Source organism: Saccopteryx leptura, chromosome 7 (assembly GCF_036850995.1).
Source record: "Saccopteryx leptura isolate mSacLep1 chromosome 7, mSacLep1_pri_phased_curated, whole genome shotgun sequence".
Lineage (NCBI taxonomy): Eukaryota > Metazoa > Chordata > Mammalia > Chiroptera > Emballonuridae > Saccopteryx > Saccopteryx leptura.
The window spans coordinates 110,694,911-110,722,696 of NC_089509.1; the positions used below are offsets into that span (position 1 = coordinate 110,694,911).

Consider the following 27,786-nt stretch of genomic DNA (forward strand, 5'->3'; position numbering starts at 1 on the left):
TGAGCCAACCGGCCAGGGAAGAGATCATTTTTTATCTTCCTCTCAAGTGACCTCTGGGCCCAGGTTGGCATGCGGGTAGGCGGCTCACTGCTGCCAGCCAACCAACCGCACTGTCGTATTTTCCTGGTTTCTCTCCATTGGCATGTGGCGCAGGTATAGCTCAAAGAATAGATATATAAGCAGCAAAACCATTTGGGTTCATTTTAAATATATAATATGCTGGCTTAGATTTTGCAAAAACTAAAATCTGAATGAACATATCTTAAATAAACTGACCTGAGATTCATTCTAAATATCTTCTTAAGAAATCATCCTCACAGAGATACTTAAATAACTATAGGAAGTATAAAAGTGTACAGAGAAATGCAATTTGATAACAGATGTCCAAAGCCTCGGAAAATGTCTGTGCCCATTTGTTCTACCATTGAATTTATTGTAAAGAAAATAATTGGATAGATATGGAGAAACAAATGTTCAGAAATATTTATCATAGCATTGTTGACAGCAGCCAACACTGAAAAACAGATCTAAATGTCTAAAAACAGCAGTTAGCTGAGTAACTGATGATTCACTCTCACAATAGGCTACTATGCACTCTTTTAAACTGAAGCTATACATTTATACTTACTGATTTACAAGCCATAAATATATATTTATGCGTTTAAGCACTATGCATTTATAGATATAAAATTTTATGAGTCATATACATGAAAATTTTAGTTAATACTGTCTTCTTGTGGTAGATTTAGGGGTGACTTTTACTCTCTTCTGTTCAATTATTTTACAATGAGCTATGTTACTTTTATCATCATAAAAACTGTATCACTTTAAAATGACAAAGACAAGCATTTTAGGAAGTTAAAATTTTTGAGTTCTTGTTTTCTTTACATTTTCTCTGATGCTAGTGTTTTACACCCATTCTCTTTCACACACCACATTGCCCTAGCTCAGGGGTCGGGAATCTTTTTGGCTGAGAGAGCCATGAACGCCACATATTTTAAAATGTAATTCCATGAGAGCCGTACAATGACCCGTGTACTTTACGCATTATCCAATAAAAATTTGGTGTTGTCCCAGAGGACAGCTGTGATTGGCTGCAGCCACCCGCAACCATGAACATGAGCGGTAGGAAATGAATGGACTGTAATACATGAGAATGTTTTATATTTTTAACATTATTTTTTTTTATTAAAGATTTGTCTGCGAGCCAGATGCAGCCATCAAAAGAGCCACATCTGGCTCGTGAGCCATAGGTTCCCGACCCCTGCCCTAGCTGCTCAGAATCCGTGTTCAATGAACATTTACTAACTCGCTGCTTTGCAGGAGGCCGAGGGGAAGCTGGCATGGAAGGGAGCCCAGGGTCCCCGGGCAGTGCAGGTCTTCCAGGATATCCAGTAAGATTTCACAGTTTTGAAGCTTTCGTTTCAGTGAGGGGGATGGAGCGCTCCACTTGGGAATACGCTTGCACCACATATAGGTTATCGGTTTGGTGCCGGGCAAAGCGTAGGCAGTAAGCAGATACTTGTTGATTAAAAGAGTGAATGGATGATGTATGAGTGAATTAATTTATGAATTTATGGTCATTTCAAATGATATCAGAGATAGTGGTTGCTTGGGGCTGAGGCTAGGAACAGGGATTGACCACAAATGGGTTTGATGGTATTTGGGGGGAGTGATCAAAATGTTTTTACACTGGATTCTGGTGAATGTAGCATAAATTATGTATTTATTTTAAAAATCATTCAGTTGTGTTCTTACAAAGGATACATTTTATGGTATATAAATGATACCTCAATCAAGTTATTCAATGTCAATTGTTATAGTGAATCAAAGTTATATATATATATGCGTGTGTGTGTATATATATATATATATATGAATAAACATATTTAAATCAAATTATCCAGAGATGCATATTAAAGTTTGCCAGTAATCTGAATTATGATTATTGTATCATACTGAATTATATTATTTTGTGTGTTGTATTGAATCACACTGGTTAGCTGAATTCTCTTCTAGTTTTGGAAACATAAACAAACAAACAAGAATGCACAAAAAGTTTAAAAGTATATGTGTGGGCCAAAGAAGTGTTTGAAACCAATGTTCCATTAATATTGAAAAGTTCCTTTTGAGACTTTTTCTTTTCTTTTTTATTATTTGTGATTGACACAAAAGCAACTCTACCTAAAAGCACCGCAGACTCACTTCTGTATCCCTACTGTAGGGATTCCCGGGTGCGCCGGGTGACCCAGGACGTAAAGGACAAAAAGGGGAAGCACCTCAGCCAGAGGGACAAGTGGGAGCCCCCGGGGACCCGGGGCCCAGAGGACAGCCTGGAAGAAAGGGTTCCGATGGGACTCCCGGAACCCCGGGGGTGAAAGGATTACCAGGACCCAAGGGCGAACCGGTTAGTATCCGCTCTTTCCGAATTGTTCTCCTATAAGCAGAGTGCGCGGAAGTGAAGACATAAGGTGATTTTCTCTCAGAGGATTGTTGGCCACTCAGTGCAATTCATGGCTCTTACTGCAGAAGGAGGCATCTCCAAACCAGAGCAGATAGTTATAGTACTTTGACAAACTAGGTAAGCACTTCACAGATTTTTTTTTTTTAGGACAAATAAAAGTCTACATTGATAATGACCATGACACAGGCACGAGTGACAATTCCCTGTTTGTATCAAATGAGTTTGTGAGAAGTTCAGGAAAGGATTAATAATGGAAAGCTTTGGTCAGTGTTTTAGGGACAATGTCCATTCTTGCAAGTAAAAATAAATGTGGGAAAGGACAGAATAGTTAGAGGTAGGGTAGTCAAATAAAGAGATCCAATGTTTTGTCATTGATGATATTTAAGTTTATGCAAATGTGATCTCTTCTCATTGGACAGAATCTCTTACAGGGTGCACTTGAGAGACTGCCCCCGGGCTTGGTTTCTCTGGGAAGTCTGCAAGGCATGTGGCCCAGCCAGCCTGTTCTGTGAAGTCTCAGTTTCTCCCGGGCTAATCAGTGTTAGCCAGTTAACAGGGTCCAAGTGCTACTCATGCTCGTAGAGAGACAGAGTCTAGAATGCTTTGGTCTAGTACGAAGAATGTTCATATGATGCTCCCGTTTGCCATTTGCATCCCCCTAATTTCTTTATTATTTCTGGTAAAGATGTTCCAGAAAGTGAGAGACAAATCAAAGAGCTGATCTATTGCATCTTATGTCCTGTCATTTTAAAAGAGGGACAAGGGCCACTTACCCGCTCGTTGGTACCCAAACCAAAAAAAAAAATCAGACATGTGGACTGTCTGTGACCGTGTTGGGGAGGAAGAAAAACTGAGATTATTTAGTTGAATTCAACTTCTTTAAAATGCATGTTTTATTCTTAATGTCACAACCTACAGAATATTTTTAAAGACATTTTATTTTAAAAAAATTAATACAAATGGAGTGTCGCCTTTGTAATGGAAATGCCTGGTGAAAACTAGAATAAAGGTTTGCTGTGCTGGCTTGATTTTGGAGATGTACCGTGAACATGAATGTCATTTCCATCCTAACTGTCGGCTGATTTGAGCGGGGTTGGAGGGGCTGTGATTACATGGGTGGCGACCCATTGTAAGACATCTCAAGTGCGATTCAAGTGCTCCAAGTTAATGATATGCGGCTGAATTCCAAAGGGCACAAAACTGGAGAAACCACACAACACCCTATCTTAGTAGTAATTCTCTTCAAATGCCAACTGCTTTTTAACTCAAGCCCTTCCCCGCGGCTGCCTGAGTGGTATTCATCTTCGTGTAATATTAACCTACGCGAGAGAGTACTTGGATGAAGCACTATCCAAACATCTTCCTATTGTCACAGGCCCTCAGTGGCGAGAAGGGGGACCAGGGTCTTCCAGGGGTTCCTGGCACCCCTGGGCCCCCAGGACCTGCAGGACCAGCTGGACCACCAGGCTACGGACCGCAGGGAGAGCCTGGGCCAAAGGGCACCCAAGGAGCTCCTGGAGCCCCTGGGCCACCTGGAGAAGCCGGTTGGTTAGTTTTCTTCCCAGTCCTGACTTTCTGGGGTGGGTTGGTGGCTCCGGAACGGGTGAGGCTCCTTTAGACCAGCAGATGTATAGAGGCTTGTTTCTCATAAGTGGACTGTGATAACACGCAAACTTTGGGAAAGAACATATAGGACATGTTAGAGCAAAACCTATTATTTCCTCTTACTGAGAAATTCAGCTCAAGTTTCCTAGGATAGTTTATATCCATTAATGACACGCCCACATTGAATGAATAGACCCTCAGGGATGAGAGGATGAGGACGTCAGTTGTGGTAAATAAAAGGGATGTAAAAACCTGTGAAATTGATCTTGAGGTGACTTCTCTAGATCCCAAGGGTCCATAATGCTATTGCAAATATGTTCTCTTTCTGATTCATAACCCTTTAAGTGGCTTATAAACAAAACTCCAAAATATCTAAGATGAAAAATGAAGAAAATTTGTCTAATAATAGTTCTAAAGTCCTAGTAACTTTGTAATCCACGTGGACTGAACATAGTTGCTGGGTTCAGGAGGGATCTGCCCTTCAATATTTATCTATGGCGGAAGGAGAGAATGGCATGTTGCTGACAGTTTTAAATAAATAATGCCACCATGTCTATTTTTACTTCTAAAGTCACTTTAAAAGGTGAGACCCAGTAAACCAGTGGTCTCCAAATCTTTTTGTAGCAACTCTCGCTGGTTTAAAAAAAAATAATGGAGTGTGCATCCCCTTAGTAGCATCAGGTACACATTGTACATACGTGTTTCTGCCCACACATGTATGTAAAGCTTACTTTATGATTATACGCGCAATGTATTCTTTCTATGCCTCACTTCTGAGGCTGTCATTTGTAATGCAAGGATGGGCGAACTATGGCAGTCATTGCTTGTGTATGTAATGCCTAATAGCTAAGAATGTCTTTATATTTTTTTAGATGATTGGGAGAAAAACACACTTGAATAATATTTTTTGACACGTGAAAAGTCTATGAAATTCAAGTTGCAGTGTCCATAGACAAACCGCAATCGGCACAGGGCCATGCTCATTCTGTATCGTGTTCTTTCTGGCTGCGCTCACGCTGTGATGGAGGCGTTGAGCAGTAGCAACCGAGACCATCTGGACCACAAAACCGAAATTATTTACTCTCTGGCCCTTGACAGAAAAAGTTGGCTTCATCCTTTTGAAACCCATCTTCAACCCCTCCTCTGTTCTTTCTAACTGTAAATCTTTAGTGAAGGACTCCAGTGTCCTCAAATATATTATCATCAGATTTTCCCATCACGCTACCTATTTTTTTCTATAAAGATATAAATATGTGGACAATACTAGTTGCTAACATGTTGTTAACATTGGATCTCTGAGGTCAGAATATTACCTCAGACCTTTAGCTGAGGAGACATTATTTCCACAATGACACATGAGGAGCTTATCAGAGAGGTTAAGAAATATGCCCAGACTCACAGATCTTACAAAGAGCAGGACCAAGACTCAAGCCCAGATCAGCACCACTTCACGGTTTGGGCAATATATTATACTCCCTTCTTGTGAACACTACTTACCCAATAAATAACTATCTTACCAGTATTCACCAGTATTTAAGTATAATTGGTATTAGCTTTTTTTTTAGACTATTCTCTCTTCTTTTTTTTTATTCTCTCTTCTAATAGAATAGCATGTTGGGCTGTTAATTAAACAAGGCTTAGCCAATAATAGATGCATATAAATATTTGTCAATTGAATGAGAAATTTTCTATGGGATGGTCATCTTTAAGCCAGTTTGGGAGCCTGTGTAAGCAGAGAGTATTCTTCATAGTCCTTGGAATATGTCTGTAAACCCTTTATTGCCTGGACCAAGATTCAGTATGCACACTAATCTTATGATCATAAATGTTCTTAAGGTCCTACGGGAGAATCCAGTGTTTCAACACCAGTCCCAGGGCCCCCAGGACCTCCAGGGCTCCCAGGTCGTGCTGGCCCCCAAGGTCCACCTGGTGAGTATCCCCCTAGTCCATGGCATCAGATGGCACTTTGACTTTCCTGGAAGGACACTGACCCCATTTTAAGGAAAAGATATATTCATTGGCTCCCAAAGAGAGCCCAGGTCAATTTTGTCAGATAACAAGCTAATAGGGCAGGGGACTTGCTGTTGTCCTCTGAACTTATCCAAATTATTCCCATTGGTGCTCCCCAAAGAGAATTCATGTAGATACTTAAGAGGAATTCACAAACAGCACAGTCTTCATGGATTTGGGTGGAGGAGCCAGGCATGCCCCGGGTTTCCATAGTGTCCACAGCCTCTTCATTGGAAAACCTACCTTCTTTGCCAATACGATCGAAAACTTAATTTTGCATGCGTGGAGGGAGACTTATGTAGCCCAAGATTCCCAGAATATTTCTTTGTAGGAGTATAATTATATTTTCAAATTTATTTGCAGTTTCTTCTGATTAGTCCTTAGATAGGAGTGGGGAAGAAATAGGGTCACAGTAAAATTATTTCTTAATTTCCAAAAATATCTAGGATGACACAGAAACTTAGACATTTCGTTTTAAGGCAAGACAAAGAGAAGTTGCTGATGTGCTTGTACACGTGTTGTTAAGGTTTCCCTGGACTCAAAGGGAAATGTGGTGAACCAGGTATTCCTGGGCCTGATGGTGATCCAGGAGTCCCAGGAATTGGATTCCCTGGACCTTGGGGACCGAAAGGTAAGTTAAAAATTTTTTTCAAACATAATGTTCATTGTAGATATTTAGAGACTATAAATATATAATAAATAACATAAGAAAATATTCATAATATCTTTTAAAGTGATGTTTTCCATCTGTCTTAAATGGGGGAAAAAAATCTTACAACAATGTTAGGTAAGACGGCAGAATTCACCCTGATGGATACAGTCTTGTCTCAATCATATTTTTTTTAATGCATATAAAAAAAACTGGCAGGAAATGCACCAAAGTGATTATTCTTTATATGTTATGAATTTATTCATGGTTCAGACTCGCGAGGCAGAAGACACACCAGATGCAAGTAAATGGGCAGAGGGCTGAAACTCTTAGGCAGAATCAACCCCGAGAAGCTCTTAAGTGGAATCAGCCTCTGCATATCTACTGAGTTCCAAAGGCCACAGCTCAGCAGATAAAACTAGAAAGCTACACAAGCCTTTTTCCCATCCGGTTCATCCCCAACCCTGCACGACTATTTCTTTCATGAACAAGGACACAAGAAGAGTCAGAGTCCCAGAGCTTATCAATCATAAAGGACATCTGGTTCTTGGAGGCATTCTTCCAAGAATCCTACGTACATGCACTCAAGTAACCCAGGCCAATGTCTTTTTATGGCTGACATACTCCAAGATCCCTTGTCTCCAAGTAACCCCTGCCCTGCAGTTAACTGCCATTTGTGTTGGTGCAGGGTCGTCTCCTACATTTATAGGGGAGTAGGAGGGATCTTCCTTTACTTCTTAATAGATGCCTACACTCTCTACATTCATACAGTACTTCACTTTATATGTCGTTATGGTACTAATTTTTATAATTTATGATATTCTATAATATTAATCACACATAGCTGATTTCCCAATACACTCCAAAACAAGTCAGAAGTTATTGTCCTTTAGGGAAAAAAAAAATGCTGTTTCCCATCAAAGGAGAAATACTCCAAAGAAGTCGAGGTGCGGAGACCTTGAACAGTAACCTGAGGCTCCTCACAGACAAGGACATCAGAGTCCCGTCCAGGATGACATGGGACTTATCTCAGTCACTGGATTGTCACATAGAACCTCAGATTTTATAATAATATTATGTTTGTTTTAATATGATTTAAAGTGTTTGTTGAAATAGGATTTATTTTTGGAGCTTCATTTCTTAAATTAATATATCATCAATGTTTATCATATATCAGTTCTGCCCTAAAATGGGAATATTCATCTCAATTGATGAACATTTGAAATGAAAAACATTATCAGATTTTTCATGTGGTCCCAAGAATGGCTTTGACTATAATTTCTTGAATTTCTTCCCAGTGAGTTCTGAAGTAAGCCAGCCTGGCCCATGTTTTTGCTTAGTCCTTCTTAGGCTCACCGGGAAGAAAATTACATCCTAGCTGTACCCCCCTATGCAGTCACCTTCTGGAAGGAGACTCTAAACTGTGGGCACCAGGACTAGCTTAAGAACTCCTGGAAGTGGGAGTCAAAATTTCCCAGTTGAACCTAATGAATCCCATGAACTAACTGTTACTTAAAACTGGTCAAATTAAGGGCACAAAGGAACCTCGAAAGGCAGCTTTGCTCCACCAGCATTTCCTCTTCTGTAGCACAGGACAGAAAAAAATGATGCATGTGACTTTTTCCTCAATTCTCCCTTCATAAATGCATAAGAGAGACGTTAACTCATTATATTCGGTGGCTGCGGTAGGGATTAGAAAGTAATTCTCTGCCTGGCCAGGCGATGGCGCAGTGGACAGAGCATTGGACTGGGATGTGGAGGACCCAGGTTCGAGACCCTGAGGTCACCAGCTTGAGCGCGGGCTCATCTGGTTTGAGCAAGGCTCACCAGCTTGAGCCCAAGGTCGCTGGCTCAAGCAAGGGGTCATTTGGTCTGCCATAGCCCCTTCCCCCCCCCCCCCCCCCCGTCAAGGCACATATGAGAAATCAATCAATGAACAACGAAGGAGCCACAACGAAGAATTGATGCTTCTCATCTCTCTCCCTTCCTGTCTGTCTGTCCCTATCTGTCCCTCTCTCTGACTCTCTTTGTCTCTGCAAAAAAAAAAAAAAAAAAAAACTAATTCTCTAGAGCAGTTTATAGTGGGATAGGCTAGCTAGGTATTGGAAGTGCTTTATATCTTGATTTAAATCATGCTTGCATAGATATCTATATACACACACACGTAAATATGTATTTGGTTGTACATTGAATGTAAAATATACTTTTTTTAAAAAGTCAGGCAAATGCTCAACCACAATTAGTGGTTTAAAAAAATATTGAACCAAAATTATAGTGGTGCTAACCAACCAAAACAGAGAAGGTAATTTTAAAAATTGGGAACCAATGTGATATGATTTGGAATTCAATTTGTTTAATGACTCATTTAGCTGTTGGCTTTCTCATCACCTAAACTTTCATAAAAGACATCTATAGCTATTTACCTCCTAGAAACATTAGATAAAATAAGAGAGATACTGGCCAGAAACTTTTAATAAGACTAATCACACAACTTTTTTTTTTCCTGTAGGAGACCGAGGATTTCCAGGAGCAAAAGGGGCACCGGGTTATCCTGGAGAAATGGGAAGGCCAGGGTTACCTGGCACGCCAGGCCGCCCAGGAAGCAAGGTCTTCTGAGAATTAAAATTCAGACTGAAATGGGAAAGAGGAGGAGAAATTATGGTTGGCCAGCTAGGATGTTCCTCCCAGTCAGGATGCTCTGTCTGTAGAAATTGTCGATAGACTTGTAGATGGTAAAGATGATGAATTTCTTAAAGTTTCTTAAACCATCCCTCCCTTTTTAGAAAGGAAAATAGAACGAGTAAGAAGACAGGGTTGCTTTTCTATTTCTTTCTCAATCGTCAGAAACATTTGTAATATTTAAAATGGGAGAACTGAAAAGAAACATGGGTAGCTATGAAAAAAAAACTCAAAAGTAGAGACATCTAGACTGTTTGCAAAAAATCCCACAGTATTCTGAAAAAGTAGAGGCTATAAAGAATGATTAAGCAGACTTTTATAGGAAAGTCAGCAACTAGAGTCGAAGAAGGAGAGTTCATGGTGACTATGGAAAAAAGGACTTAGGACTTCCACAAGGAAGATACTGTTTTTCCAGTAAATAGCCCCAAAGACCAGCCAGTCGTCGAGAAGGGTTTAGAAGCATTATGGAGTAAAACTAACATCATTTCTGTGCTATAGGGAGAACCAGGACTAGCCATGCCTGGGGAACCAGGAACACCGGGTTTTCCTGGAGAAAGAGGCAATTCTGGAGGAAATGGAGAATTTGGACTCCCTGGGTTTCCAGGTCTCCCTGGAATCCCAGGAACCGGAGGGCTTGATGGACCACGAGGTACAATAGCAAGTGCGGTTACCTTTCTCCACTGTGGGCTCAGCTAACATGCAGCCACTTGAATGCGGAGGTGCCCTAGGGGTATAAAATTCTCCAAAAACGTTCTAGATCAACAAATAGAATCTGTGGGGCCTAATTATTCTCCCATTCAACATTGTTGCTCTCCCTTTGTTCCTTCCTTCTTCCTTCTTTCCTTCTTAATGAACATTCTCTATATAAGACATATCGATGGTATTAAATATAGGTCCAGTTTACAAGGGGGGGGGGAGTGGAGTTACAGGAGAATGCTTGTGATAGCAGTCCTAGGGCATTGGGTTTTGGCCCCTGAATAGATTCTGGGACTCTTGTTTTCAGGGGATCCGGGACAACCTGGACGACCTGGAGAAAGAGGACCCCCAGGACGCTGCACGAAGGGTCCTAAGGGAGCCCAAGGACTTCCAGGCTTAAATGGATTAAAGGGGCAACAAGGTAAGGGGAGGGTCTCAAACCCCGTCACTATCTGGGCAAGTGGCACGGGACTGCTGCTCTGCGCTTTGCTGTGTGACATTGGAGCTATCCGGCAACGAGTCCTGACCACTGCCCAGAGGGAAATGATCGGACATATTAAACCTCGTGGTCATGGTTTTGCTGCAGCGAGTATCAGCACCTGTGCAGGGAGAAACATAGAGTTAATATAGTGATCTGGTTTGTGTCTTGTAGGCAAGAAAATAGGAACACTAAATATGTATATAAATATATACTTACAAATGTATTTCTGTACATATAAACTCTCAGAAAAGGCTTTGCCTTTGCAAGCATATTAAAGTGGTAAATTTACCCTTATTATTAAAATAGTAAAGGTATGCAGAGATTGCTGTTTAAGTTGTTAATTAAATCTAACATTGATTGCTTTAAAGCAACCCTTTAAAAAAAGGTATAAAAATAAATCTAGCCTGACCCGTGGTGGCGCAGTGGATAAAGCGTTGACCTGGAACACTGAGGTCGCTGGTTTTGAAACCCTGGGCTTGCCCGGTCAAGGCTCATATGGGAGTTGATGCTTCCTGCTCCTCCCTCCCTTTCTCTCTCTCTCTTCTTTTTAAAATGAATAAATAAAATCTTTTTAAAAATAATAAATAAATAACTAAATCTAAACTATGCAGACTCTCGATGGTCCAGATAATAGGGAACTTACTCCATCTTTTTGGCTCCTCTCAATCAGGTCTGTGAACTATTTCTGTGAAAAACCTTTAGAATTCAGCTAGTGTCTGCCCGACTGCTGTGTGTTTGCAAACACACATCGTTGGCCAAGACAGTCATTGTTGCAGTGTGCCCTTGTTTGCAGAAGCATCTGGTGGCTCCCTCAGTGTGAGTGGCACTGAATGGACCCTGGTGGCTCCCTCAGTGTGAGTGGCACTGAATGGACCCTGCAAGTTCAAGGCTGAAGCACCCCATTCAGTGCAGCCTCGGCAGATGCCTGTAGAACTAGGAAACAGATCTAGACTTGTAGACGGTAAACACCCCTCTGCAGTGTTGCTCCTGCATGAGTCATTGCAACAGCGAATGTTAAAGCCGGAAGGGGTCTTGACAGTTTTATAAGCGGGGACATAATCCCACCAACCAATCTATCCATCTAGTAAGTGTGTGTTTTATTTAGCCCCAAATCACAAGGCTAAATATTTACAGCCGTAAGATAGTTCTGGAGTCGGTGGGAAAGCACTCGTGTGCTCCTTCCTTTATTTCACTCCTTCTTTCGTTCATATACAGGCAGAAGAGGCGCAACAGACCTAAAGGGAGACCCAGGGATTCCGGGCTTGGATAGGTCAGGATTTCCTGGAGAACCGGGACCACCAGGAACACCGGGTCAGCGAGGTGAGATAGGACCGCCTGGTCAAAAAGGATATCCGGGAAGTCCAGGATTTTTAGGGCCACCAGGTATCCATTCTTGTACTATTATTTATTTATTTTTATCTTTCAATTACAGTTGACATTTACTATTATATTAGTTTCAGGTGTACAACATTCTGATTAGATAGTTAGATATCTTATGAAGTGATCACTCGGATAAATCTAATACCCATATTACACCATACATGGTTATTACAATATTTTTAACTATATTCCCTATGCTGTACTTTATATCCTTGTGACTATTTCTTAACTATGAATTTGTACTTCTTAATCCCTTCAACCTTTTCTAATCCGTTATCCTAACCCCCCTCCCGTCTGGCCACCATCCAAATGTTTTCTGTATCAATGAGTTTGTTTCTGCTTTGCTTATTTTGTCTTTTATATTCCACATCCAAGTGAAATCGTTTGACATTTGTCTTTCTCTGACTTACTTCACTCAGCACAGTACCCTTAGGCCAGCAATTTTCAGCTGATGTGTCACAAAGAATTTTTAAAACAAGCAATACCTGACTGTTTAGTCAGGGGGTACTGACTTCTTTTTCTCTTAGATTGTCAAATAATAAAAGATAGCAATAGCCATTTGTTGTAAATGAATCAAGACTATACCTTTTTTGTTGTTGTTGTTCTTAAATCAGTTAAAAAATAAAATTTTTGGTGCGCCCCAGAATTTTAGTAATTAGTTTATGTGTGCCATGAGATGAAAAAGGTTGGAATTCATTGATTTAGGCCCATCTATGTTGTTGCAGATGGCAAGATTTTTGTTATTTTTTATGGCTGGGTCATATTCCATTGCATAATGTATCACTTCTCAATCTACTTATCTATTGATGGACACTTAAGTGGTTTTCATATCTTGTAAATAATGCTGCAGTGAATATATGGAGATATATATCTTTTCAAATTAATGTTAATGTTTTGGGTTTCTTCAGATAAATACCCAGCAGTGGACTTGCTGGGTCCTTCTCTCTGTCCTGTTGTAGCCTTTGTTTTCAAGTCTGTTTTGTCTGGTGAAAGTATTGCTACCCAAGCTTTTTTGTTTCCATTTTCATGAAGTATATTTTTCCATCCTTTTCTTTTCGGTCTGTGTCTTTTGATCCGAAGTGCTTCTCCTGTAGACAGCATTTGTAAAGGTCTTGTTTTCTTACCCATTCAGTCACCTGATGTCTTCTGATGGAAGCATTTCATCTGTTTACAAGCTGGGCTTGGGGCCGCTTAGCAAGAAGTACTAGGCACAATGAGGCCAGATGCTGCTTGTTTGAGGTTTATGAACCTTTGTGAGATTTTAGGAGAGAACATAGCATGAGCCAAAAGCCAGAGGAAGCAGCTTGGGTAGGCCTGCAGCTGGCTGGGGTGGGGCACAGGGAATCGCCCCTGCAGGTGGAGTGTTAGCCCGGCTGATGGAGACTCAGATGTGGTGCCTGCAGGCTTGGGAGGCAGGAGGTGAGGGGCGGGCTCAGCAAAGGGAAAATGGCTTCTGCCAGCACTTCTGTCTGGGAGAACGCTGCCCTCCACTCCACACTCTGAAGCCAAACAATTCAGTGGTTCTCCCTGTGTGCCGGGCACCTTTCAAACAGCTACCCCAGTGCTGGAGCTCAGACCAAGTGAGTCCAAGTAAGTCAGGGTGCGGGCACTTTAAGAGGAGCTGCCTGGGACTCCAGCAGCCCATGTCGCACTGAGCCACAATCCTCCCTGGTTTTTACAGCCAGAAGTTGTGGGGAACTTCTCTTCCTGGCACCGGAACCCGGGGCTAGGGGGCCAGGCACGAGGTCCTTGTGGGGGGGGGGACTTCCACAGGTGAGACATCCCTCCTGTTTTTTTAATCCACCAACATGGGTGTGGGACCAGCCTGTTCTGTGTCTCTGCCCCTCCTACCAGTCTCAGTGTGGCTTCTTTAATTCCCTAGTTATAGGACCTCCACTCAGTAGCTATCAGGTGCTTCTGAACGATGGCAGTTCTGCTGGTTAGTTGTCATTTTGTGGTGTGGTTGTGGGTGGATGTGAGCATTGCTTTCACGTACGCTGCCATCTTGACAGGAAGAAGCCATGAATCTGTGCTTGTATTTTTCTTCTGTTTTCTTTCCCCTTTTCCTTTTAAGGTGGCTGTATATACTGGACATAGGCATAGGTTTTTGTCTCTGTGCTTCTCTTCCGGTCAGTGGTGGTTTTATCTTCTGAATTATTTGTAAGGGGCTGGAGGGCAGGGAGATAGTGGTGGGGTGACCACGTTCCACAATTACTGAGGATATGACTCTCTTTGCTGTGTAATCTTTTTACTACAATACAGTTGCTATTATTTCATTGAAAAATTTTGCATCTGTATTTATAAGAGAAACTAGTCTGTCTTTTTTCATTTCTTATATTTTTGCCTGGTTTTGGTATCAAGGTGATGCTGGTTTTATAGAACAAGACGAGAAGGGTTTCTTTTCCTTTTGTATTTTCTAAAAGTTTGTGAAGAAAAGATTTTTTTTCAATGTTTGTTAGAATTCACCAGTGAAGTCATCTGGTTCTGGGCTTTTCTTTGTGGGAATTATTCTGAATTACTAATCCAATCTCTTCATTTGTTATGTGTCTGATCAGATTTTTCTATTTCTTTGTAAGTCAGCTTTGATCACCTGTGCCTCCCTAGGGATCTGTGCCTTTTCTCTAGGTTATTTCATTTGCTGGCATATAATCATAGCATTCCCTTATAGTCCTTTTTATTTCATCACTATTTTTATAATATTTATGTTTGGGAAGAATATTCCAATATTTTCCTCATGGCATAGGACCTTACTGAACTGTCCTCTAGAGAAGAGCCCAGAATAACAGCTTAATTTGCAAATTAACGCTTCCTTCGTGTGATTGAGCTATTATCGTGTGCCGGCACTGCTGTGGGCTGTACAAACACATCTGTGGACAAGACTCCACCTCCGACAGTGGGGGAGACAAGAATGAATGCGTTAGTTATAGGGTCAACTCTAGACAGCCACTATGAAGAAAGTAAAATGAGGGACTCTAACAGAAAGCTATTGGTCATGGAGTAGGAGGAGGGAATGGTCCGAAACTTAAACGTATGCTATTCTTCTCCATACATGTGGTCCCACGTACATGCGTGAGATTGTTTACTGACAGAGTAAACAGAGATTGTTTACCGACCCATCTGCAAATGTGGTTATTCCTCTATTTGCAAACACCATTCCTTCAACTCGCAGTCTCTCCTGCTAAGTATAATTTATGTTACGTTACGTTACGTTATGTTATGTTGTGTTATATGGTGTTTGCTCTTCTCATTCTGCACATGTGCTGGTTTGGTTCCTTTGTTTCCGTAGGTGAAAGAGGAATGGTTGGGGTGATGGGCTACCCCGGCAACCTTGGCCTTCCGGGGCCTCCTGGGAAGCCGGGCTCCCCGGGGCAGAAGGGTAAGTGAGGGCGGAGCTTCCCAGCTGTCAAGGGGAAGGAACAGCAGAAGAAATTGTATTTGGTTCTGAAGAAACCGTGTATCTGCTGTTTCCTGTGTTCTTTTTTCCCATTTGAATGGGTCGGGGGGGTTTTCCCTGCAGGCTTATGTGCTCCCTTCCTGTAACTGCCGATTTGGGGAAACTATGATATTTATGAGGGTCTCAGCACTGTTAAGCTTTTGGGCTTATTCGTTTTGTTTTATGGTAAGCACAGTTAACTTTGAATCCTTGTGAACCACTTAAAGAATTAAGGGATTGCCTCCGTTCCTCCTGTTTTGCAGGGAGCTCTGGAATTCCAGGAGCAAAGGGTGAGAGAGGACCCCCAGGAGCCACGGGGGAGAGAGGAGCCAAAGGCCTTCCCGGGCCTTCCCGAATATCCCACCTCCCCGGGGACACGGGAGAGCCAGGCCCCAGAGGTACAGGCTGCCTTCCCAAATATCCCACCTCCCCGGGGACACAGGAGAGCCAGGCCCCAGAGGTACAGGCTTAGAACCAGGCCTTCCCAAAGATCCCACCTCCCCGGGGGCACAGGAGAGCCAGGCCCCAGAGGTACAGGCTGCCTTGCGTTTAGAACCAGGCCTTCCCAAATATCCCACCTCCCCGGGGACACGGGAGAGCCAGGCCCCAGAGGTACAGGCTGCCTTCCCAAAGATCCCACCTCCCCGGGGGCACAGGAGAGCCAGGCCCCAGAGGTACAGGCTGCCTTGCGTTTAGAAGCGGGCCTTCCCAAATATCCCACCTACCCGGGGACACAGGAGAGCCAGGCCCCAAAGGTACAGGCTGCCTTGCGTTTAGAACCGGGCCTTCCCAAATATCCCACTTCCCAGGGGGCACAGGAGAGCCAGGCCCCAGAGGTACAGGCTGCCTTGCGTTTAGAAGCGGGCCTTCCCAAATATCCCACCTACCCGGGGACACAGGAGAGCCAGGCCCCAGAGGTACAGGCTGCCTTGTGTTTAGAACCAGAACATCAGAGCTGATTCTGAGACTAGGAATTCTCCAGGTAAACCCTCTGGTTGGCAGCGGAGGACAGCGAGGGCCAGTGTTTAATCTCCTGTTCCCGGTCACACAGCCTGCTGGTGGCCCAAGTCTGAATGCCAACTGGAGCTCATGTGCTTTGCACGATAATATATATGTTGCCTCTTTAATGTATACAATTTATGTTTAAGCCAATTCACATTTTGGTCTGCTGTTATTAAATTTTCACTAGCCAGTTTTTAAATCGTAAGCCTCAAGACCCCTATCAGCCAAGCGGGGTGGAAACTAAACCCTTAGGAAGTTCCACATAAAAACCTTCCCTGGCTGAAATAGAAACCACCCCAAATGCCACCCTAGCCCATCAGCTGTCAGGATGAATGTCTCTCCTTGCCTCCAGAAAGTGCTTCTCACACTCCAAGTCCTTTGGAGAATAATCACTAAAAAGAAAGTGTGTTCTAATGGAAAGTTAATGCTTTAGAATGTTGTTAACTGTAGCTATTAGGCTCAAATTTAAATAAAATCAAATTATTTCAAGTTAGGCTAAAATTGAAACAATCAAATTACTCCAAGTTATTTGAGCGCTTTCTGTGACAGTTCTTGTTATATGATCAATATAGCCCATATAAATCAAAATTTTAAAAAGTCTTGCCTTATGGCCTCCTTGACCAATTTTAATCCCAAGTAATTTTAGAAAAATCCAGAGAATTTCTGGGTAAAAAGAATATTTGTAAATCAAACCTTTATAGCAGGGAAAAATTTTAAAAAATTAGTTTGCAGTTGCAAAACCATATTAAGTTCTGAGTAGTTTGTAGTAAATTTTGAGAAGTGAGATTATATTCAATAAATATTTTTATGCTTGGCACATAAAGATTTTTAGTCCAAGTAAACATTTGCTTAAAAATTTCTGTACAAGGTGCTGTGGACCATGCTAGAAAGACTGAATCCTTGCCTTTCCCAGCATTAGGAAGGACTTCACAGAAGTGACATCTAACCAAAGTCTGGAACATGATTGAATCCAATTAATTTGCCAACTTAAAAAGAAAATGAAAAATCATTAGAAAAATTAATTTATAGAAAGTTCTTGGTTTTTCTTTTCTCAGAGAGGAAGGAAAGGCCTTTTGGGTAGTTACTATTTAATCCGGGTCAAAGAGATAGTTTAGTTCTAGGGGCAAACAGAAGATTGCACTACATTTTTTTGCAATGAAACAGAAAGTAACATGAATTAAAAAAAATATATGTCAGAACTGGTCCTAAGCCAAGATGTGAATAAAGAAAAAAATACTGCCACAAATATCCAGTCATCATAAATTGTCTACATAGACACCTCTTCACTGGACTATTCTAGATAATTTAGGAAGTATTGGAAACATTTTGAAAAGAGTGTGAATAGCTTCTCTGTGCATCTGTAAACTAAAATTTGGCTCTTACATCATGAATGCACAATGGGTCTGAATTTATAATATAAAAATCCCTCAGCCCTGGCCGGTTGGCTCAGCGGTAGAGCGTTGGCCTGGCGTGCGGGGGACCCGGGTTCGATTCCCGGCCAGGGCACATAGGAGAAGCGCCCATTTGCTTCTCCACCCCCCACACCCCCCTCCTTCCTCTCTGTGTCTCTCTTCCCCTCCCGCAGCCAAGGCTCCATTGGAGCAAAGATGGCCCGGGCGCTGGGGATGGCTCTGTGGCCTCTGCCCCAGGCGCTAGAGTGGCTCTGGTCGCGGCAAAGCGACGCCCCGGAGGGGCAGAGCATCGCTCCCTGGTGGGCAGAGTGTTGCCCCTGGTGGGCGTGCCGGGTGGATCCCGGTCGGGCGCATGCGGGAGTCTGTCTGACTGTCTCTCCCCGTTTCCAGCTTCAGAAAAATACAAAAAAAAAAAAAAAAATCCTTTTGCAGAGTACAGAGGGACACATGCTATTTCTGTGGCTCTAACAGAATTCTCTACTCACCCAAATTCAATATGCATGGAAACTGTCCTATATGTCCTCTTTTTGGCTTTTCAAATGCATGACCAAGAAGCAGAGATTGAACAATGACATAAAGATTGTACTATCTGGGCCTCTTTAATTTAAACGCAACCCATTTTTAAAAATCTCAGTTTCTGACCCAAAGACATCCATGACAAATGGATGAGATAGTGAGGGCACAGACAAGCACAACTGGGGTCCTCTCCGAAAGGAGTCTGCATGGCAGACTTAGGTATATGTATGAAAAGACAATGAGTAATATTTTGGCTAGGAAAATAATGTGGTCAAAGCCATGCTTTACAAAACTAGAATGGATTGTAGGAGATTATGTGAGCTTTCCAGACGGCAGCACTGGATTCGAATCCTAACATTACCACCGACTGACGGTGCGATTCGATTAGTCCATTGACTTTTTAGAGTCAGCTTTGCTCATCTCTGTGTTCTATCAAGAAGAGACTGAGATGGCCTGCCAATTAAATTAGATAAATAAAAGAAAATGAGGTCTGTCATTTGCTACTTAATAAACTGTAGTTATAATAAGTGAGTTGAGAATGGGATAGTCCAGACAAAAAATACAGTCCTCTGTCATGACTACAATAAAACAAGAAGAAGCTATATTTAGGCCACTAGTTTATATAATGTTTGTCTAAAGTATAAATATTATGATAATTGCTAGTTTTCTTTGAGAGCTAACTCATGCCAGTCCCTGTGCTAATGCTTTATACATATTGTCATTCAACCCTCTTTGTAAAAGGATACAATTCCACATCTGCCCAATCCCTTAACAAATATCCTATGCTCTATTGTAATAAGATATCATCCATTTTAACCAGGATGTAGATCACTGATAAAGTTCTAACCTGTATTTTTAATACATTGCTTTTAACTCTAGGGTTTGCAGGAGAGCCGGGTGAGAAAGGGGACAGAGGTGCTCCAGGACTGCCGGGTCTAGAAGGAGTCAAAGGGCCACCGGGACCACCGGGACCACCAGGTATAGCAGATTTTCTCACCAGAATATCAGGTTTTAAGTTTGTTTTCCTAGATCTAAATGTAACAGAAATATGTTTCTAGACTTATTGGTATAAATTTGAATTCTGCTCCAAGAGTCTTCCAACAGAAATTTGCTTCTAAATTAAACCAAAAGGAAATGAATAAAATAATTAACACGCACAACGTTTCCATTTTTGTACTAAAGATACTGTTTTGAAACAGCTCATACGTATTATAAACTTTTATCACAACATCACGTCATAGAAGAAAATCAGATAATGCTTTGGAGGTTTTCAAATTTGCCTCTTTTTTTTTTTAACAGGTTATTGAGTTTGCAAAGTAATATTTAAAACAATCAAAGTAGCCCCTATTCTCTTGTGATCACATCAATAAGAAAGTATATGACCTGGCAGTACATTTTCAGTATTACTATCTGGTCACAGGGGACTCCCTCTCTCCTGCTGGCCTTGGTCCTAGGATGTTTTTGATGTTTAAAATCCATACCTACTCACAAGAATCTAACTTCTCTAATTTTACATTTCTCAGTCCTCAGTCCCCTCCTCATATGAAGGTTCAAGGCAGCTAAGAAGTACTTACCCAGCTGGGAAGGCTACTCTGGATGCATGCATTCATTCAAGCCACAAATATTTACTGGGCACCTTGTGTCCAGGAACGACGCAGGGCATCTGACTGTTTATTTGTTCTCCAGGCCCCAGAGGAGACCCAGGGAGCACGGGGACCCCTGGAGGACCAGGACCGCATGGCATGCCGGGAAGCATGGGGAACATGGGGGTGCCAGGTAAGGTATAAGAGCCTGCTGTGAGCCTACAAGCCCATGACAGGTCCCGATTCTAGATTTTTTTGTGTTGTTGATTTTCTACTTAGAAAATTGGTATAAAACAATTAGATTTACTTTCAGACCAATGTACTAGTTGCAGCTAGTGAGAACAAAATATATCCACTATGTAAAAAAATCATCCACTATGACTACCTCATACATTAGCGATACTGACAAGTCAGTTTCCTAGGAGAAGGGTGGTTTGTGCAAAGCCAGAAGACGAACACTTCAAGATCCCTGTGTTTACCTATTTTATTGATGTCTTTCCTGATTTCAGGGTCCAAAGGAATGAGGGGAAATTTGGGCCTCCCAGGTCTACCTGGCAGACCAGGCCTCCCAGGTATTCATGGTCTCCAAGGAGATAAGGGAGAGCCAGGTTATTCAGAAGGGACAAGGCCAGGACCGCCGGGACCAAAGGTATATAGGCCACTTAAGTATTTACATTTTGGTGGTATAGTGAGTCCCTTCAAACATCAAGTATATGGATATATTGTGGGAAGAGAAAATTTAAAATATTGTATTTTCAGATAGTTATTTGGGTTTTTTTTTTAATCCTATCTTCACATCTGAGGACACCTATCACACAGCTGTCAACTTCTGAATTTATTCCCACCAGTTTCAACTCCCAAGGAATTTCTCATAATTGTTCCTGCAATTTAAGCATGCTGCCAGAAGGAGGCAGTGATCAGAGAGGCTCACACAACCTGACTGGACAGTGTTTGTTTTCCGTGTGATACAAAGTAGCCATTCTGCTATGGACTTATCTTACCTAGACTTATAAAAACCAATTTCCAAACCTTGTAATAAAAACACTTGACTTATTAAACAATAATAAAAGATATATAAAAAATAACTTCACAGCAAACAAAATCCTAAACTACATTTATCTTGTTTTGAAACTTTCTTTTCATTCCATTACACAGAATTTTTTCTTGTCTCGTGGTTCTCAGTGGTAGTGCTGTTAACTAGACGTTGCATTTCCAAGGCCTTGCTAGTGTGCTTTACCAAGTAACAACCACGGGTTTCATTGGAGCTCAGCTGGTTTTTTAGGTTTATTTCCTCTCAACTTTTCTGTAGAGATACTGCTCACAAAAATTAGGAGACATTTCAAAATGAATATAAAGTAATAAAATATCCCCTAATTTTTGTGAGCAGTAATAGTTGCAATAAGAGCCAGATCTAGATCACTAGAACGTGATTGATAAGAGATTCCCATAATTAGGGGTTTTAATATGGGATTCCATGCATCCCTTAAAGAGTCTAAGGGACCCCAAGAAATCTTCTAATCTCCTGAAATGGAATGCACAATGAATGCAAATTTTTGTGAGGGAGTCTGTATTTTTTTTAATCAGACTTTCAAGAGCATTTGACTACAAAAAAATATAAACTTTATTACTTAGGAGGCCTTTTCCCTAAGTACCTTTGTTAAAGATTTTCACCAATCATTTTTTTCAGAAATTATTGCTGAAACAACAAGAAAGAAAAATTTTAGAAGCCACACAGACCCAAGAAAATAACCCTTTATTACTAGGAGCACAAATAAATTTTTTTTTACCTTTATTTTTAGACTAGGTCCTCAGAAAACCATGGGGACACTCTTTCCATTGAGATATATTCTCAGTGAGGAATTGTTTTATACTTATAAAAACCAATTCATAAGTTTATAAGGTAACCATGAAAGAAATTTTTAGAACTATGCATTGAACACAAAAGGAACTAGCTTTACCAGGCTGGCAAATCACGGTGACAGAGTAGTATATTTTTAATCAGCTACTATGGAGATTTTGTAAGTAACCATCATAAAACTGAAGTATAGATTTACTGGTTTTGTTTTTTACATGTAATTGACGTACATTTATCTGTGTGCGTAGTTATTTGTAGAACATATTATATTCATTTGGTCTATTTCTTTCCAACCCCCGAGTTAATCATCACAGTTTGAAATTATACATTTCTGTGATAATTGACTCTCTCCCATGCCCCATGAAGGCAGAGACTGTATCTATCACATATCTGTTGCACATGGCTGCTATCATATTCTTGGTGAGAGCCAGTTTTGTGGGCAGGTGCCCCAGGTAGCCAGAGGTTGGGTGCGAAGGACTGAACACTTGATTCAAACCTCTGCTGTTGCTGTCTTGAACTGCTTTAAAAAATGTTTTCAAAGGGATCTGAATATTCATTTTGGGCTGGGCCCCACGAAACACGTAGCCATCCTGCTCCCAGCACCGATCACAGGGCTGGCATGTCGCAGATGCTCAGTGTGGACTGCTAACTAACCAACTAAAAGTAATGATGATCATAATAAATAGATGTAAACAAATATGGTTTATACTGAATTCTGATCGCATGTCCTGCTTATATGAGAATTCTAAAGGTGCTTGACTGAATTTAAGGGAGAACCAGGCCTGCCAGGTGACATGGGAAAGAAAGGGGAAACAGGGCCACCTGGCCCCCCTGGACACCCAGGGCCTGCTGGACGTGATGGGGAACCCGGAAGTCCCGGCAGTCCCGGCCTCCCAGGTGAGCACGGGGTTTGCGACGCCGAGGGCTAGAGCGCGACCCTGAGCATGGCTCCCACCTCCTAGAGTCATCTCTGCAGACGGAAAGCCCTGTAGGCTTTTTGTATGTAACTGCTGTTGTTCAGCTGTGAGCTTCAGATTCTAAGACACTAAAGGGCAGCAAATCGATGTGGAGGAGCTTCATTTACTGAGCAGCCAGCTGTGTGCTCCTCTCCACAGAAGCTCTGAGGTGCCACCTCCAGGGACTCAGCCGGAGGATGTGAAATGTTAGCTCGCTGCCCAATCTGATGATCGTTCTTAGTTTTCTACGGCTTCCGTAACAAATAACACAGGCGGGAGGTCGTAAACAACAGAAAGTTATGTTCTCACAGCGGTTCTGGAGGCTGGAAGTTTGAGATCAGGGTCTCGGCAGGGTTGGTTTCTCCGGAAGCCTTTTTCCTTGACTTAGGAAAACGGCCGCCTTCTCCCTGTGTCTGCCCTCCACGTCTGTGTCCAAATACCCTCTTCTTCCGAGGACACCAGTCATATCGGAGTAGAGTCCACCCTAGTGACCTCATTTTAACTTAATTGCTTCTTTAAAGACCCTGTTCCCAAGTATAACGACATTCTGAAGTACTGGGGTTTAGAACTGCAAATTACAAATTAGGAAGCCACGCAGTTCAACCCGTAACAATGGTGTGATATTTTTTCTAGCATGTTTTAAGGTTGAACTTTGGCTTGCTTTCTTAATTGCTTATCATTCAGGTTTTGGTTTTGGTTTTGCTAAGCTACTGGGTGACAGCTTCAGTATATTATTAAGATAATAATATTATCTTAAAGATAACAATTAAATGATCTTTTCAAACACTGGAAGGTTCCATGGGTTTGCTGTTAATTCCCAGTGAAAGCAATAAATCAGACGAGTGGCCCCCGGGATGGCTGCGTGCACACCTTTGAAAGGGACCCAGCACACCTCTGCTGTGCTTCTCTAGGGAGACAGCACCCAGGACAAGTCACCTGGAGACCAGCGTGAGCACAGGTGGCTGTAAGAACCGGCCATTGCAGCCACTGTTCTAACCACTTGTCTCTTGGTGTTTCCTTCCCCTTCCCTCTCTCTTCCTTTGTAGGAACGCCGGGTCCCGATGGTGACATGGGGTCTAAAGGAGTGAAAGGCTTCCCTGGACTTCCGGGACCCAAAGGCCCTCCAGGTTCCCTTCCATTCTTTGTCTATGTCCCTTTCCGAAGGGAGGCAGGTTTCTGAGTTCGAACTCACTGTTGAGCTCACCTCTGAGCTGAGCCGTGACCGCTCTTTAGAAGGCGGCGTCCACTTACTCGGACTTCAGACAAAAGTACACAAAAGTGAGGTTAGCCGATTCCACCTAATTCAAAGATCTGCCAACCTAGACATTCTGAAGTGATCGTTCTCCTGTATGTATGAGTCTGTTTGTCGTTGCAGTTGTGAGTCTAGCTTCACATAACAGTTCTGAAAAAGTGAACACCTTACCAGAACTACACATGTGTGTCTGGCACAGTAGGCCATTGATAGGAAGTAAGTCCTCTCTTTAAATGGCTTTTTTTTTTTTTTTTTTTTTTTAGGCCCTCCAGGATTCCCAGGAAATCCTGGACCAATGGGGATGAGAGGTAACCAAGGACGGGATGGAATTCCTGGCCCAGCAGGAGAAAAGGGAGAAACGGGTACAACTTGCTCATTACCTGGGATCCACTAGTTTTATTTTGCATGAAACAATCAGCGACACTAATTATTCATTTCACTGCTTTAGAGATTCTTCTAAAGGGTCTTGAGTGTGTTTGGGTGTGTAATAACTAAACTTCCTTCTGTTGCCAAAGTGAAATTGACTGGGTGGAATAAATAAGTTATGTCTATGTAATTAAATTAACCACAGATAAAATATTAATATGCCAAAATTACCTCTTTCAGGTTTGCTGGGGGCCTTTCCAGGCCCTAAAGGGAAACCTGGTCCTCCAGGTGAGCCAATCTGCCTTCCTGGCCCTGGGAGTTCCCATTTTCAAGGGCAGAGTCTAATTTAATATGCTTGATCTATAAACTAAACTAAACAGAGTGAGTTAAAGACGTCCCAGTGGTAATGTAGGATGTTGATATTCTTCAGAGTCAAGTAAGACAAAGGGAATGAATTAGAAACTGTGATCCAATTTTGGAATTTCTTGCTATGAAATTCTTTAAAAATAGACAAGACTTCTTATACATTTGTCTTGCTGTTGTCAGCGTGGTTTAAATGCATCACTTCCTGAGAGGACGAAAGTGGAATGGGCGGCTCTCAATGGGCCTCCCTCCCTGCTCTTCTGAGACGCAGGAATTAGGCCGATCCCTTCCGGCCTTGTTATTGTCAAAGCTCCGATTCCGACCCCCGGAGCCAGCCCGTGGTTCACGCTACTGCGCGGAAAGGGCTATGCGGGGTTCACGCTACTGCGCGGAAAGGGCCATGCGGGATTCACGCTACTGCGCAGAAAGGGCCATCCGGTAATTCTTTTAACCTCACAGACGTGACCATTCACTGAACGTGTCATTCAAAGCAGACACAAGGCTTTTGTCTGATAGACTGCAACTCTGGATTTCTCACGCCCCAATGTTTCATAAGTGAAGCGAAGCAGCTTAACCTTTTCCGTTTTGTAGGGAAACCTGCCAGAAGAAACATTAGATTATTTGCAGCTTTTATTGACCCTTCGCAGCCATGGTCCCATGGCTAGGATTGTAGTAGCAAAGAGGCCCACGGCCTGGTTACTGAAAGTCACAAGAACCAGCAAGGAGTAGCCTGATGCTACTGGCAAAGTCAGGGGACATGCTTCCTCTTGGCCTCGCAGCTCACCTGTGACAGTGGACAAATGCTGTCCTTTTCTGTTCATTTCTGGGTGATGTGATAGTCATTTTGGTTGAGCTCAATGTCCCCATGTCCCTCCCAGCTCAACCTCCTCCATGAACATAAAGGCTTTCCCGGTCTAGTTTTTTAGAATAATGGCCAAAAGGAGAGTTCCTGGTCATTTTCTTGAGCTAAGGTCACACAGTTTAACCATTTGGAAGGAGAAATCTTTAGCACTTAATTGGAAATAAAATTTGATGAAAAACGATCACATCTTAAGTGTTAAAAAAGCCTCAAAAAACTAACAGCTTAATTATGTAAGTAAATGATTATGCACCTCAATCCCCCTAGCATAACTAAGTATGGAGAAGAGTTCATTGAGACTTGAAAGGTATGAATCCTTTTAGTTTATTCTCCCACATCCTAAAAAAGAAACTGATCTTAGAACAAGGAAGAATTTGAACAGACTTGGAATATACCACCCAAGTCAGCATCTTGTGGTCTCTGACCAACACAGCATTTCACAGTCTGAAGCGAGAGGAAATCATCTAAACACCTTAAATTGTGGGCATGAAGAAGCTGAAGAACAGGATAGACAAAGAAAGTCAATAGTCATCACTTTCGTTTTCGTCGTCATCTCGTCTTCCCCGCGTAACAACTTCCCAGGTCCTTCCCCGTGCCACCAGCCTCCTCCTCACTCTTTCTGCTTTTCAGCAGATGTCTCCTACTTTCACGCCACTTACTACATATTTCTAGAATCACACAAAGATGGCAGAGAGGAGGAAGTTTATTTTCAGCGCACATTTTCCCTTCCTGAATGTCAAGTACAATCTCTTGAAGGTTCTTGAAGATGAGAAATACTACTATTTATTTCATGACTTCTGGGACTGTTCGCTGGTAAATCCACCCCTCCTGCCTCATCCGTCCCTTCCGGAGGACTGTTTGTGTCACAGGGCAGAGGTAACCAGAGGACCAAACGGGCAACAGCTTTGTTGTTCTTTCGCCTGGATTTAGCTGGGGGACACTTGAGATGCACACGTCATGGCTGTGAAGTTTAGCTCTGTGTGCCCTAGTGAATTTCCAGTGATGGACTAACGCCGTTGTAATTAAAGTTCATCGACAGAGCACGTCAGACCTACGTCATGCCTTTCCATCTCCCTTTTCCATTTGTTATCTCACTGGATCTTTACAAAACCGAGCTAGGTCAGGTACTACCTTCATTTTAAAAGTAAAAATATATTCAAGTGAAGTGACTTTGCCAAGATCAAATGGCTAATCAAAAGCAGAACCGAGTCGAGACCTAAATTTCTTTTACTGGCTTCTTAAAAAATAAAAATAAAAATAAAATAAAATAAATATATATATAATAAAATAGATATATATTGAATCTTAACATGTTTAAGCAAAGCGTCTACGTTATTAGAGATAACCACAAACTATCCATCCCAGGACGGGAGCATTGCGAAAACTCATCAGACCTTTCTCTTTGCAGGAGCCAAAGGAGACCGAGGAGCCCCAGGCTTGCCCGGCCTCCCCGGCAGGAAGGGGACAGTGGGAGATGTCGGGCCGCAAGGACCCACGGGAACGGCAGGATTCCCAGGGCCACCGGGTTTCCCTGGCGCAGTCATCCCTGGCCGAAAAGGAAACCAGGGTCCACCAGGCCTAAGAGGAAAGCCAGGTAGAGCGTCTACCTTTAAATAAGATAAAAGATTTGCGATAATATTTCACAGCAGAAGCTTTCCACTTGCCCCTGGTGTGACCCTGTTGCTCCTTTTCCCCTCTGGTCTCCGCCGTCTTCCCACAGTCCTCACACAGGGTGCACTAAAGCTGTAGACACTGCTGGGACAGATGGGCCTGTTTGACAAATTCGTGAATACTGAACTAATCAGCCTAAAAGAGAGAAGCCTCCCTTCACCAGGGAGCGCCTACTACGTGTCAGGTCCTGAGCGAGGCACAGGCCCCGCCCCGACAGACCTTCCTCAGGGAGCAGCAGTTCTCGCCCTGCGCCACGTGCTTCACTGGCGTCATCTTGTTCTGTCTTTACATGGTCTCATCATACTCCCGAAGGGAAACACTGTTCGGGGTAATGGCAAGGCACAGGGTTTGTACCTCCTTCAAAAATCACTGACAGCCCAGGCCGGGTACCTCAGTCGGTTAGAGCATCGTCCTGACACACCAAGGTTGCAGGTTCAATCCCCAGTCAGGGCACATACAAGAATCAACCAATGAATGTGCAAATAAGTAGAGCAAATCAATATTTCTCTCTCTCTCCCCCTTTTCTTATCTCGCTCTCTCTCTCTCTAAAAATC

General features: G+C 42.4%; 1 protein-coding gene across 1 annotated transcript in view; it reads left to right on the plus strand.

The window, feature by feature from the left end:
* Positions 1-27,786, plus strand: part of COL4A3 (collagen type IV alpha 3 chain) — a 136,290-nt gene that overhangs the window by 90,163 nt on the left and 18,341 nt on the right. The window contains exons 24-42 of the mRNA XM_066346607.1: positions 1,324-1,394; positions 2,225-2,407; positions 3,840-4,008; positions 5,906-5,998; positions 6,606-6,710; positions 9,238-9,335; positions 9,906-10,056; positions 10,411-10,524; positions 11,800-11,967; positions 15,251-15,340; positions 15,661-15,795; positions 19,207-19,305; positions 20,014-20,103; positions 20,420-20,559; positions 22,536-22,662; positions 23,768-23,848; positions 24,237-24,335; positions 24,580-24,627; positions 26,970-27,155. Coding sequence (XP_066202704.1) covers positions 1,324-1,394; positions 2,225-2,407; positions 3,840-4,008; positions 5,906-5,998; positions 6,606-6,710; positions 9,238-9,335; positions 9,906-10,056; positions 10,411-10,524; positions 11,800-11,967; positions 15,251-15,340; positions 15,661-15,795; positions 19,207-19,305; positions 20,014-20,103; positions 20,420-20,559; positions 22,536-22,662; positions 23,768-23,848; positions 24,237-24,335; positions 24,580-24,627; positions 26,970-27,155 — 2,247 coding nt within the window. The remainder of the gene's footprint in view (positions 1-1,323; positions 1,395-2,224; positions 2,408-3,839; positions 4,009-5,905; positions 5,999-6,605; positions 6,711-9,237; positions 9,336-9,905; positions 10,057-10,410; positions 10,525-11,799; positions 11,968-15,250; positions 15,341-15,660; positions 15,796-19,206; positions 19,306-20,013; positions 20,104-20,419; positions 20,560-22,535; positions 22,663-23,767; positions 23,849-24,236; positions 24,336-24,579; positions 24,628-26,969; positions 27,156-27,786) is intronic.